The sequence below is a fragment of the Nannospalax galili genome, unplaced genomic scaffold (genome assembly GCF_000622305.1).
Source record: "Nannospalax galili isolate Female #2095 unplaced genomic scaffold, S.galili_v1.0 scaffold1400, whole genome shotgun sequence".
Classification (NCBI taxonomy): Eukaryota; Metazoa; Chordata; class Mammalia; order Rodentia; family Spalacidae; genus Nannospalax; species Nannospalax galili.
In genome coordinates, this window is record NW_008345995.1 from 660823 (window position 1) to 674994 (window position 14172).

Genomic DNA, 14172 nt, shown 5'->3' on the forward strand with positions numbered 1-14172 from the left:
CCCACACCCCATCGCTGCAGCCCCAGCATTCCCATCCCATCCTGCTTGCAAATGCCACTGTGTACCCTCCTCCCTTCCTGCCGGATGTTCCCACTGAGTCAGACTTGTCTACTTTCCCAGCAACAGTGACGCACCCAGGCTCCTCAGCTTCAATCTCTCTCTCTCTCTCTCTCTCTCTCTCTCTCTCTCTCTCTCTCCTATTTCTCTGTACCCTGCCCTACAAATGCTGCTGAGTTCAGTCAGCCCCACAAACCTCCAGAAGTCCCAAGTTTCCCGTTACTTGCCTCCCGCCCCCACTGTGTATTGTTTAGCTAGGAGGGTCCCCAGAGCTGTTTTGGGAGAGACACCTAATGCTATCCATCCTTGTTGAAACTTTAGCTCCTTGATCAGGTCTAGGTAAGAAGGATATAGACATACTGCAGGAATGAGGCAAAGTCTTTGTCCCTTCCAGACCCTGTTCCTGGCCAGAGGAACAGCAGGCACAGACAATCTGGCTATCCTGCAGAAAGAATGACCAGCTCTCTGGAAGGGATGCAGGAAGATGTCCCAAAAACTTTCCAGCCATCGAGCTGAAGGCTATGTGCCCTGAACAAACACAGTCAAGACAAAACCCACGGTTGCTGACCACGTGTTTCCAAGTGTTACTCACACAATATGCCATGCCTTTGAGCAGCCCCCACATTCCACCACTTTCTCCAGAACTGCAGTCTGCCTGTCTGCTCCCCGATTAGACAGAGGCCTTCTGAGGGCAAGAATAATGTGCCAAGTGCCCTGAGATCCCCAGGGCCTGGCACAGTGCCACCTCATGCTGCAGAGCCTCAGTCATCACCTGCAGAATGAATATGGAAATAAATAGCCAGCACTATGCAATGCATCATTACGGGTACTCTGTGCAAGGCTGTGACTGCCTTTCTGTCCACTCAGAATGCACACAGCCCTGAAGGGGAAGATAGGTGGCAAAGAACCCCAAGAGTGCTCCCTCCCTTTCTCCCCTCTGACCTGATAAGAAAGCCACAGGAAGCAGGGGAGACAGAATTACCAGTGTGATGTTCCCAGACCATGAGTCTTTTACTCTGAGCCACCACTAGGGGGCAGAAGCGTTCCAAAACCCTGACTGTGGGTGGGGAGGACCGGTTCCTTTACCCCTCTTCCTCCACCATCGCCCAAGTCTTGGTTATCCCCTCCTCCCAACTCCATTAGGCTAAATAGACCATCCAGTGGTAAAAGCTTTATTTTATTGATGAGGAAACAGGCTCAGAGTGGTGTTGCCTCTCACGTGGGATGCATAACCGTTTGGTGCATCCACTACAAAAAGCCAGGGCAGTTGCCTCCCGACCCCAGGCAGACCTCTTTGTCTCTTTTCACCAATTGCCCTACCAAAGTTGATTTGATTGAGACTTGGCCCTGTGCAATCCTTTTCTCCTACTAGGGTGGAATGACCCAGCCTGGCCTTGGATCACAGCACTTCCCTGGCAGTTCCCTACCCTCCCAGGCTGCCTGCCAGCTCAGGTGCCAGCCCTACCTCTGGAGCCTAAAGCATATGAATCCTTTTGGTATCATCTGGAAAACACAGCTGAAGCCAACTTCAAGGACAGGATGGCTGTGAGTCAGAAGTCTCTCTGAGGAGAGAAGGGGAAGGAGGTCTGCCCAGGTAGAAAGGCCTAGGAGGCAGAGAGCACAGAATGGGCAGAGTCAGCACCCTTGGGGCAGTGCTGCTCAGACGTGGTTCTCCCAGTTCTGAGTGGTTGTCCTTGTGGATGGCTGATCAGTCAAGAACAGTGCTTTGGCCCTTGCCTTTCTCTACCTTGACCTAGAAAGAGGCAGGTGGGGTGGTGGATTATAAGTACCTTCTTCCTTACAGGTGTGCCCCTTATCTCTGCAGTCTTCTATAAAATTAAGTAGATATCCCACAGTGAGTCATATGGCAATAACATTGAAATACCCTAGTAACATATGTGCTTGGAACAATGCATGGCCCAGAGTAAGGCTCAGACAATTTTCTTCTTGCATCAGGTAACTTTATCTCCTTGGTATCCTTTAAGAGATGCCCAGTGCTGCCTCCCCCAGCCCTGGGAACCTTAGCACACTGAAATCATCTAGTTTACAGGGGCCATTGTGGAGTGCTGGGGATATCCTGAGGCAGTCTTTCAATGTCCTCTCTGGGCCTCAGTTCTTATCTCCTGCACATCAGATCCTGCAAAGCCTGGCTCCTGCACTGTTCTCTCCAGGAAGCCCTCTGTCTGCTTCCCTCCACAGGCCCTATCCCTTTTCAATCCCTGGGGGGGGGGGGGGGCCTTGCTGTCTTCTCTCCATGTCAGCACTGGTATCCTGGAAAGTAGATCCTGTGCTTTACCTGGCTGTGGAACCTGGTAGGTTATTTCAGGCTTCCATCCCAGTTCTCAGGAACCCCTCACTCTTCTTTTTGGGATTGAGTTATTATGGATCAGTGGTGGGTAAATGTTGAAAAAGAAGCTGGGCAAGGTTGGGTTCCATAGGGCCCAGCTACTATACAGGCCACTCTCCAGATGGAAGGAACGAGAAAGCAGCTCAAAGCAAATTTTCTGCATACCTACTCTCCCTGATGCTATCCCAACCCCGCCCTCCCCCCATGCTTACAGTGGACTTTCCTGTCTAGTGCAATACTGAAATGCTGTCCTGACTCCTAAGCCTGGAAAGCGACCTCAGAGTGTATAAGGTGGGGCTGCAGGGACCAGCCCTGAGCAGGCTCCAAAGTCTGGGCCACACCTTACCAAAAGCACACATGCCAGAGCTGGGTAGGCAGCAGGCAACCTGTCTAGGACTTACAACATTCTGTAGCCTGGATACACCCAGGCTGGGGCACTGTACTCTTGGGATTCTTTGCCACCTATCTGCCAATGGATTGTGGTGGGCAGGCCTTGACAGAGGCAACACTCAGCCTCCATTGAGGATGGCCCTCGGTGGGGTGAAGTATGTACAGAGTGCTGGTAAACACTGAGCCTCCTTGGTCTCCACTATGGAGAACACAGTCCAACCCAGGGAGACCCCAAGGGTTCAGCCCCACACTAGACATCATCTCTCACTGCTAGGCACAGGGCAGAGGAACACACATGAGGGGTGTCCTATAGTGCTCTCCCCAGTGCATATGTAGGGTGGGCCACCTTTGCCCTAAAAGCCACCAAAGACACCTGGATGCCTGGCCTCCCTTCACCCTTTAGGGCAGCCCAGGAAGCAAGGAAGCATGGCTAGCTCTGTTGACAGGCATTGGGGGTCACAGAGAGGGTTAATACCCTGTTTGGGGGCCATCATTACATGTTCTCATCCTCCCAAAGACCCCATGTGCAGCCCTACTGCCCCAGGAATTTCCTTTGAGCCTCTCCCTCATCCTAGTTCCTCACCACAGAAATGCCCCCTGGTGCTTTAGCAAGTGCCTTTCTTCTCCAGGCTTTCTGGCAGGAAGATGTTCCCCCTCTCAACCAGGCAACAAGTCCAAGTGCTTGGTGAGCATTTACTTTCTGTAAGGCCCAGGGCTAAAGGGTAGAGGGAATATACATGTGACTGAGGCTGTGCTGACCCTCAAAATCTTAGGGTTGTAAATGGGATGAGGCCACCAGCAGATACCCTGATGTGGATTGGCTCCAGTGTGCCCACCACTGCTCTGGCATCCTCCTCATTTCCTGAAGTCTCTGGCCCCCAGGCCACCCACAGTGCCCTTGTCTCTGTCTCATCAAGGCAGGGAGGGCCTAGCTCCTCTGCTCAAGTCCTCAGTACTTCTACTCTGAACTGCCCTGACCTAGGCCAGGGCCTCAGACCCTGACTCCAGAGATAGTAAGAACTCAAGTCCCAAACCTGGAAACCCAGATAATTGCCCACTTCCTCCCTCTTGAGGGGGTCCAGGATCTTTTCAGCCTCCTGCCCAAGGCTGACAGTAAGGTGGATGGCATGGTACCATAGTCCCTGAAGCAGAAAAGGAAATTCCTGGAAGAGGAGATTGGCCTAGAACTCACAGATTCCAGATTCCTGGAAGAGAAAAGCTTGGAGAGTTGGTAAGGACAGGCCTGTGTGATGGGCATAAGGAGTGCCATCTGCCCAGCATAGACTGGAGTGTGGGAGCTTTGTGGGTACCACACCTTTGCAAACCTCCCCCTGGGACAGGCCCATCTGCTATCTCTACCCTGGCTAACCTCTGTCAGAATGACAATGAGTATGTGCACAGCAGAATTATAGCTCCCCAACTAGCCATAAACCAAAATCTTCTGCTAGGGCAGTTCCAAAGCAGGCTGGAGGCATGTGCTGTGCTGTATACTGTGCTGTGCTGTGTGCTGTGCTGTGCTGTGTTGTGTTGTGTTGTGTTATGTTGTGTTGTGTTGTGTTGTGTTGAGACAGGGTCTCACTCTGTAACCCTGGTTGGCCTAGAACTCACAGAGATCCACCTGCATCTGCCTTCTGAGTTGTGGGATAAAGGCCTGTGCCACCATGCCCTGCTCAGGCTGGAGTTCTGTTTTTTTTTTTTAAATTATTTTTTGTTTATGAGTATTTTGCCTGCAATGTCCAAAGAGGACAGAAATGCCTACAGAAACCAGAAGAGGGCATCTGATCTCCTGGAACTGGAGTTACTGATGGTTGTTAGTCACCATAAGGGTACTGGGAACCAAATCCAGGTCTTCTGCAAGAGTAGCTAAAGCTCTTAACCACAGAGCTATCTCTCCAACCCCAGGCTGGTTTTTTGTTCTTTTTTTTAGAAGCGCCATTTCCTGAAATGGAAGATAGCCCAACCTAAGAAAAGTCTAGACTTAGCCATCCCCATTAGAACCACTGCACACTGGCAAGTTTCTTAATGCCTCTAAGTCATGGCTCTTTTTAATCTGCCAAAGAAAGGAAGATAAAGCTAAGTGTGGCGGTATGTGCCTGTAATCCTAACATTCCAGAGATGGAGGCAGGAGGATCAGAAGTTCAAGTCTTGGCTACATATGGAGTTCAAGCTCAGCCTGGGCTACCTGAAACTATGTCTCAAAAACCAACAAACGAAGCAAATGAACAATGCCTGGTGTGGTGGCACATACCTTTAATCCCAGCACTTGGGAGGCTGAATCTCTGTGAGATTGAGGCCAGCCTGGTCTACATAGTGAGTTCCAGGCCAGCTAGGACTACAGGGAGACCTTGTCTCAAAAACAAAACAAAACAAAAACCCAAAATAACAAAAAAAAAACAAAAGACAAAACAAAAAAACAGATTGGATGTGGTAGCGTACACCAGTAATCCCAGCACTTAAGAGATAGAGGCAGAACAACCAGGAGATAAAGGTTATCTTCTGCTATGTTGTGAGTTCAAGGCCAGCCTAAGCTGTCAGAGACCATGACTCAAAAACTTAAACTCACTACAAGAGGGGAGAATAATAATGCTTCCTAGAGCTTGTCTGAGGTCACTGATATTGTACAAGAGCCTGGCTGGCCCCACCATGGAGATAAGGAACCTTCTACTTTCTACTTTCTACTTGTTTTCTGATGGTGGCTATGGTAACTTTTATTTTATAGCTCTAACTGAGGTCAAATATTCCATAAACCACAAGTTGATGTTTTGTTTTATGTTTTATGAGGCCAATCACATCAAGATAATGGCCATGTCATCAACCCCAGTGTCTCTCTCTACTGTCTCCTCCACCCTCCTCCTCTGCCATTCATGGACAACCACTGATCTACTGGCATTATCAATTTTCTAGAATTCTCTGAACAAAAAATACAGTATGGATTCATTATGTGTGGCTCCTTTCATTCTATATAATTATTTCAAGATTCATATTATGGTCTGTATCAATTGTTTATTCCTTCATATTGTTGAATGCATGTGCCACAATCTGTGTGTTCATTCCCATAGTGATGAATGTTAGAGACCCTCTCAGTCTTCCCAAAGCTACTATGAGCATTTAGCACAACTCTGAGGACCTGTGTTCATTTCTGTCAAGCATGCCTTACCTTTTTTTTTCTTCATCAATGCTGGGTTTTGGATCTGGGGCATTAAACATACTAGGCAAGTGCTCTTGCCCTATTCCTGAGCTATACCCTATTCCTGGCACAATTTTTTACATTTATTTAGTGTGTGTGTGTGTGTGTGTGTGTGTACCGTGATGTTCATGTGGAGGGCAGAGGACAAATTTGTAGGAGTCAGTTCTCTTCTTCTACCATGTGGGTTCCAGAGATCAAATTCAAGTTTTTCAGACTTGGCAGCAACCACCTTTATTTGCTGAGCCATCTCATCAGTCCCTGTTACTTAAAAAAAATTAATCTGCAGGCTGCTCTGTGGTTAAGAGCACTGACTGCTCTTGTAGATAACCTGGGTTTGATTCCTAGCACACACATATTGACTAACAACCATTCGCAACTCCAGATTCAACACCCTCTTCTGGTGTCCACAGACGTCACATGATACAGGTGTATTTGCATCCATGAAGGCAAAACACTCATACACGTAAAATAAAAATAACTAATTAGTTGATTTTAAAAAATTAATCCTAGCACTTGGGAGGCAGAGGCAGGTGGATCTCTGTGAGTTCAAGGGCAGCCTGGTCTACCTAGTGAGTTCCAGGTCACTAGGGCTACAGGGAGATCCTGTCTCAAAGAAACCAAAATAATAATAATAACAATAATAATAATAACCCACAGTTAAAGTACGACTAGTTCATATGAACTTTTTTATGAGCAAATCTGGAAATATTGGCAACCTTAACTTTTTCTGATTTCAAATGGTTCCTGTTCTTGACAAAAACATTGATAATAGGGGGCCGACCAAGACCTTCTGCCTCACTGAGGGGTGTCTGTGAGGTCCTCAGGTATTTGGTTTTTTTTCTAATGTATCGTGTGTGTATATATGTGTATACCCTGATGTGAGTGTGGCAGTCATAGGACAGCTTGCAAGAGTTGGTTCTCTCCTACTGTGTAGGGCTGAAGGATTGAAATCAAGTGATTAGGTTTGTCAGTAAGTGCCTTTACCCATGAGTCATCTTGCTGGCCCTGTTTTTTTCTTTCTTTTTGACAAAGTCTCACACTGCAACCTAGGTTGGTGAAGTCCTCAATTTTAGGGGTTTTTGTTTGTTTTAAAATTTTATTTACTTATGTATTTATTTTAATTACATTTATGTATGTGCATGTGTACTATGGCATGTGTGTGGAGGTCAGAGGACAACTTGCAGGAATCAGTTCTCTCCTTCTACCACATGAACTCAGATTATCAGGTTGGCATCAAGCACCTTTACCTACTGAGCCATCTAGCCAGCTCTATTTTTGTTTTTATTTTTTGACAGGGTCTTACTCTGAAGCCGACTGGTGAGGTCCTCAATTTGGAGTGGGAGATTGCTTGGGGTTTTTGTTTGTTTTTTTAATTAGTTAATTAAATTTTACATTAATTAAATTTTGTGTTATGAGTGTTTTGCCTGCATGTATGTATGTGCACCATAAATGTGCCTAGTGCCTACGGAGGGCATCTGATCCCATGGAAGCAGAGTTAGAGGTGGTTGTTAGCTATCATGTGGGTGTTGGGACTCAAATCCAAGTTCTCTGCAAGAGCAGCAAGCGTTTTTAACTTCTGAACCATCTCTCCAGCCCCTTTTTTTTTTTTATTTTTTGGACAGGATCTCATTCTGTAGCTCAGCTGACAAGCGTCTCACTTTTGAGCAGCATTGTAACATAAGGACTGAACATAGCCTTCTTCCAGAAAAAAAATTGTAATACGTAAACAAGCAAGAAAGAAAATATAAGTAAATATAAACCACAGAAAAGGAAGTCAGTTACTATTCAACAGCTAACTCCAGCAAATTCATCAAAATTCATTGACCAAATTTGCTGGGCTCTTGCTAGTACCAGGAAAGCTGTCAAGGGCCACCTTGTCCCCTAATCTGAGAGGGTTGAGACCAGTGGGAACAAGAAGCACTAGAAGAAAGGATCCTGGGAGGTAGAAAGCTTGTACCAGGGGCCTTCTGAGGGTGCATGCCAAGCAAGGCACTGAGGCATGCATCAGATGCCACAGGGCTCAATGGGACAGCCCACAAAGGGTTTGCCAGAAGCAGAGCAAACTAGCAGCCCAAGTTCCAAAATCTTTCTTTGCTTTTGCCTCATCCAGATCCCATTCCCAAAGTCTCCTTTTCTTTGTGGGATTTCTGTTCCTAGACTAGCACTGGGCTGGGCAGAATTTGAGAACTTGGGTCTGGGGCCTAGCCACACCCAGGGCAAGGATGCTACCAGATCTTTGTCTGGGATCACTTCTGCACCTCCACATTCTGGGAGGAGATGACCACCATGTCTAGCTTGCAGTCAGTGGGTTAGCACTTGTGAAGCCCTCACACGTGACCTGGCATCTGGTTCTACAAATATTCCCCGCTCTCCTGTTCCCCTCCCCCAAATCCTGCTTCCAGCTACTCTTCACACAGGTAAAGATTAGCCCATCCCTCCTCATTTCCTGTACTCTTTGCCCCTGACACTCCCAGTGCATCTAGCCAGATCCAGCCCCTCCTGGTCTTGTATAAATAGTCCCTTGGGCAGACAGAGCCTCAGCCTTCCCCTGCCTGTTCTGCATTGTCAGGTAAGATGAAGCTCTGCTGCTGAGCACTGGGAAAGGAGGTCTCTGTGAGAGAAAGTGGGGTGCCTGTGTGGTCCTGGTCTCTTTGAATATGTGTATATGTGCATTGAACTGGCTTCTACGCTTTGGGTCTTTATGAGGGTGCTGCCTGTCTGCCTGTGTTGGTCTGTTTCTCATAGACAGTGTGTCTGTGCCAGATGGCTGTGTATTTTCATGCATGTATGCCCACTTACCCTCCCAGTTTCCAGGCTGGCCCCTGCAGCTCCACTCTACAGGAGTTAAAATTGATGTAGAGCCTCCATCATGCCAGATACAGGGGTCACCTGAGGGTTATGAGGTTATACTTCAGGTCCCTTCTAAAGCTGACAATTCCCATTCCGCAAATAGCTAGTCTTGAACTGAAAAGACATATTCCAAGTACTGTCTTGCTGTCTTTTCTCCTGCTTTTAACTCATGTCTTGACTGGCTCTAAGGTTTCTTTTACCATCCCTTCTATATCTCCAAGTCCAGCCTCAGGAGACTTTTCCAGACCCATCATTAGATAAAGGGAAAGAGTAGAGAACAAGAAAAACCATGGGCATAATTTGGGGGCTGACTTCAACTGAAATTTGGGGTATATGTAGAAGCCAATAGAAGCAGGTAGCTTGGTGGGACTGGGGTGTAGCTCAGTGGTAGAGAGCCTGTTTTGCATGTACAAGGCTCTAGATGTCATCAGCAGCTCTGGGCCTTTTGTGTCAGAGGTGTGTGTGTGTGTGTGTGTGTGTGTGTGTGTGTGTGAACATTTGTGCTCATGTGTTCAGCTGCCATATGAGTAGAGACAGTCCTGCTGCCTTTAGTCCTCAACTGTACTGTGGTTGGGTTGATCCATTCTGGGTTTGTCGATTGTGATTTGCATGCTAGCCCCCAAAAGATGAGGCCAGATCTCATCAGCTCCACCTGATGAGAGAGAGCATGGCTTATTAGTGAATTGGCTCAGACCTCAAACCTCCCACCCTCTTCCAATCCTAGTGGAGGAAACAGTAACAAGCAGTGAGGGCCCTGTCCATTCATTTGTACTGTAGAAATAAAGATCTTAAGGTCCCCTGGGTCCCAGAAGCCCTACCCACTATCCTGCCCTCACCCTCATCCCCATTCTCCAAGCATCTCCATCCAATCTCTATGCCAGGTATGAGTACAGAGACCTATAGGGACATGGGTACCCACCACCATGGCACATAGAAGACACTCAACATGAATAATTAACATGATTGAAACTGATCAAAATGGGATTAAATTACACATGATTACGAGTCCAGGGTAGATCTGATAGTGGGGTCAGGTATAAGAGTGTGGAGTTCATGGTCGGGTACATCTCATCTCTGTTCTCTCCTCATGTGAGTGAACCCATATGTCCATAGAATACATGGACCAGCACCCAGGGTGCTAGCTTCACACTGGATGACAAACTAGGCCAGAAGGAGCATCCTTTCTCCTTTCATTCTTTGAAGGGGCTATGTTTGTGGGCATCCCCAGGAAGGAAGAAGAGACTGAAGTTTAGATCACTATAAGCTAAGGCTTTATCTGTTGAACACACAGGTATTCCTGCTTTGGCCCCATAAAGATGGATCCAGGTAAGTGGCATGACTGGGAGGCTAAGTGGTGGAAGAGGGAAGAGGGAAAGGAAGAAAAGGAAGGAGAGTAGAAAGCGAGGGGCAATCAAACCATTATCTACTGGATGTCAAATGTGCATCTGTATATATATGTGTGTATGTATGTGATATATATGTATGTATGTAGCATTTCAAAATGCAAGCAGGTTTTGTGTATGTGTGTGTTTTTGAGACAGGGTCTCCCTGTAGCCCCAGCTGACCTCGAACTCACTATGTAAATCAGGCTGGCCTTGAACTCACAGAGATCTGCCTGCCTCCACCTCCCAAGTGCTGGGATTAAAGGCGTGTGCCACTATGCATAGCTGTAAGCAAGCTTTTCTATTCTTTAGAACACTGTATACTTTAAGAAACATCTTCACAGATCCCTCAGCTCACTAGCTCTTCAACTTGAGGAGAAAAATGTACAGGTGCCTCTCCATTGTACACATGAAACCCAGGAAAGTCAGGGGTCATGCTCAGGGTGAGAACAAAAAGCATAGCCAGGTAAGGAGCACAGAGTCCATCCCCAGGCATTGGCTTCCTTCAAAAGGTGCAAATGAACTAGCAGTCAATTCCTACCAAAGGCTACCGTGCAGGATACCTAGGACCATACAGGTAACTTCTGCAGAAGGAGCCACTGTACCCACAGTGGGGAGCTAGACATTCCAGTGATACAGAATTCCTATACGAAAGCAAGGCAGCATGAAGCTAGAGATTTCTAAGTGCCAGGAGGCATGAACAAAGGGCCAGAGCTGAAACCAAAAGGTTATAACAAAGTTATGTGCAGAAGCCAACAAACTAACAAGTTATATGCAGTTCTGAGGGACTGAGCAGTGACTATAAGTAAGATGTGCAGGAATGAATGGGGGAGACTGGCCAGGACCCAGGTGGAGGTAGAAGAGGAAGAATTGGGGTTTACCACAGAGGAGTGCCTTCCTAGTGTATGAAATGTGACCGACTTTAGGAAGGTAGACCACTGACAGAATGCTGACAAAACCTTAACCTCCTGACTGGCCCTGTGCCACCCAGGAGACTCTGCCAGCTCTTGAGCCCACAGGGATGCACAAGTGAGCTTAGTATTGACTTTCAATATGAATCTGTTGTTAGTGGATGAATGAAGGAATGATTGTCAGGCAGGTGGCCAGGTCTGAGGAGCCTTGCTAGACATAGGGGTAGGGTGTGTGTGGGGGGAATGACACAGAACTAGCAGCAAAACTGAAGTCTCTGTTTCTTTTCCCTTCCTCTCCCACAGGTCACAAGGTAGGAATGTTGCTGAGCCCTCTTCCCTTTGGGTTCTCATGACTGAGTCTTTCAGACCTCTCACCTCCTTCCTGGACCAGCACTTCTGTCGAATGAAAAGTTGGGATTAGACTCTGACAGCAGCCTGTGGGGGTGTACTGCCACATCCACCCACCCCCACCAACTGCAGCCTTCTTCCTTGGCATTCTTTCCTCTGTTTTCCCATCTGTCTCTCTCCTTTCCGCACTTCCCCTCCCTGCCCCAGCAGCCCATCCTCTCTCCTGCTGTTTGCCCGCCTGTTCTGTGTGTCTTTGCTTTCCTGTCTACCCTCACAGCCTTGCCAGATGGCTGGCTTACTCCCAAGCCCCAGCCACACTGCAGGACCTCTAGGACAGGTTTCTGCTGGGGAAGGAAGGGAGGCTGCCTCCTCCCCACCATCCCATCCAACACCAGGAAACCAGTTCCCTGGCTTGGATCTGTGGCTCCACCACAGAAAAAGCCATAGAAGGAGAGATGAGTGAGGTGGGAAGTGGCTGTTTCCACATATCACTGAGTCTGGACCAAGCAGGGACTGCTGTAATAGGGTCACAAAAACAACACCCTCACCCTATTCTGGAACCTGTCTTTTCCATGCTTATTCTACCCTAACCAAACTATTGGGAGGCAGAAACAGAGTAAGGAGCTATCTCAGTCTCAAGAGTGGGTGGCATAGCCCCACCTCTGCTCCACAGGGCCTCAGACCTAGTGCCCTGGCACAGAAGCAAGGTGACAGCTCTTCCTCCAACCTATAGCAAGAGACAAAACTTCCTGGCCTTTGGGCCTTGGGAGTGATTCCAGCCAAGAGAAGTTTAACAACACTTCCCAGGCCTCTTGGGTCTTAGAAATAAAGTTTGACTTTACTTTCTATTATTCCTGATTGTTTAGGTCTGGCACCTGCTCAGAGGCATCATAGGCTCATACCCCAGGCACCCCATGCATGTGTCTGTGTATACATGTGTGCAGGTATATGCAGCCACACATGCTCATGTACCTAGGCATAGCTATTTGGTTGTATTTTCACTTTTTACAGTGCTGGGTTTGCATTTGCTGGACAGATCCCCTACAACCAAGCTCCATTCCCAGCCATTGCTTTTATTATTTCTATGTTAATTTTAGACCAGGCCTTACAGTATAGCTCTGACTGGTCTGGAACTCACTATGTAGACCAAGCTGGCCTCTAACTCACAGAGATCCACCTGCCTTTGCCTCCTGAGTACTGGGATTAAAGGCGTACACCACAACACCCGGCAACCATAGCTATTTATATATAAATTTAGTACATTTCCTGTTTATACACAAGCACATTCTTACCATCTACTTCCTACCTTTGATCTCTTGTCTACCACTGCTCTCTCCCTTCTCCTTGGAGCCTGGATTTCCCTCTGCCTTGCCCTAAGGAGTTCTCGAGTCTCCTGAGCTTCACCTTGCTTCTAAGTAAAGAGCTTGCATTTCTAACAAGACAGAACTAACCATTCTGGTAGGAGTCCTTGGAAAGGGAAAAGGGAAAGGGGATATAAGAGAATTCTGCTTCTTACAAGTAAAATAGCCCAAAGTCCAGGAACTGAAGTCACAACTCTGCAAAAGGAAAACTAACACATCTAGACTCCTCCCCTATTGCCTGCTTAGCGCTTAAGGGACTTCAACACAGCAAAGGGCCCAGAGCTAGGAGTGGTTCCTTGGTATCTCTTCTGCCCAGCCTCCTACCACAACCCCTTAAAGATGCCAGGGATCCTGAGTACATTGGGGAGGAGAGGGGAATAAGAGTTGATTACAAGTGGGTTGAGACTGGCCTTAGCCTCTAACATTGCTCTTTTGCACAGGGTCATCCTCCTCATGGTATGCCACCCCCTGGTCATGGTCCTGGGGGAAAACATCCTCCAGGACCTGGTGGGCCACCTCCTGGCCATGGCCCAGAGCACTGTCCTGGGGGAAAACATCCTCCAGGACCTGGTGGGCCACCTCCTGGCCATGGCCCAGGGCACTGTCCCAAGGGAAAACATCCTCCAGGACCTGGTGGGCCACCCCCTGGCCATGGCCCAGGGCACGGTGGGCATCCCCCTGGACATCACTGAGGATTCAGAAGAAAATAGGACACAAGATGAGGGTCTGTGTGGATTTCCCCATTGAACTGGCACTGGACCTGAACCAGAATCTTCTGTTCCTAATAAAGAACCTCTTGGAGACCATGCTATTCTTCTAAAGCCTGTATTCTTTCACATCTAAGCTGGCCCTTAGGGCCCAGGTGTATCTAAGTTTCCTTGTGAAAACAGGGCATCCATCTTGGCAATTTCAGAAGCTTGACTCTGGTGCCCACAACACAGGACTGTTTAAGATCCTCTTTTCAGTTCTGCCCCATCTCATCAAGGGCCCTCAAACATGGCTATATCACCTCTACTCCATCCTGTACACCCAGATATAATGGGCCTTCAACAGCTTCCTATTGTCCAGATGGTTTCTCACCATTCCCTGAAAATGCACTGAACTTCCAACCTCCTAAACTTTTGTTGCAGTTCCCTAATTCCCACCCCATATGAGGAGTGTCCTTTCTCTTTCCCACTTCCACAGTTTTAAGCCAGCTGCAGCCCCACTGTCTCCAGGCAGTTTTCCCCAAGCCTAATAGGAAGAAAGACATCTTCTGTCTTTGGACCCTGACCCTTCTCTGCCACAAGCTGCAGAGCAGAGATGATATCAGTCACCTCACATACCTAGTCACAGTCTG

At 47.8% G+C, this 14172-nt stretch overlaps 1 protein-coding gene across 1 annotated transcript; it reads left to right on the forward strand.

The window, feature by feature from the left end:
* The first annotated feature begins 10047 nt into the window (after positions 1–10047).
* Phgr1 (proline, histidine and glycine rich 1) lies at positions 10048–13632 on the forward strand. Its single transcript, XM_029567919.1, has 3 exons — positions 10048–10157; positions 11428–11435; positions 13274–13632. The coding sequence occupies exons 1-3, from the start codon at positions 10148–10150 to the stop codon at positions 13523–13525; spliced, it is 270 nt and encodes an 89-aa protein (XP_029423779.1). The 5' UTR covers positions 10048–10147; the 3' UTR covers positions 13526–13632.
* The last annotated feature ends 540 nt before the right edge of the window (positions 13633–14172 follow it).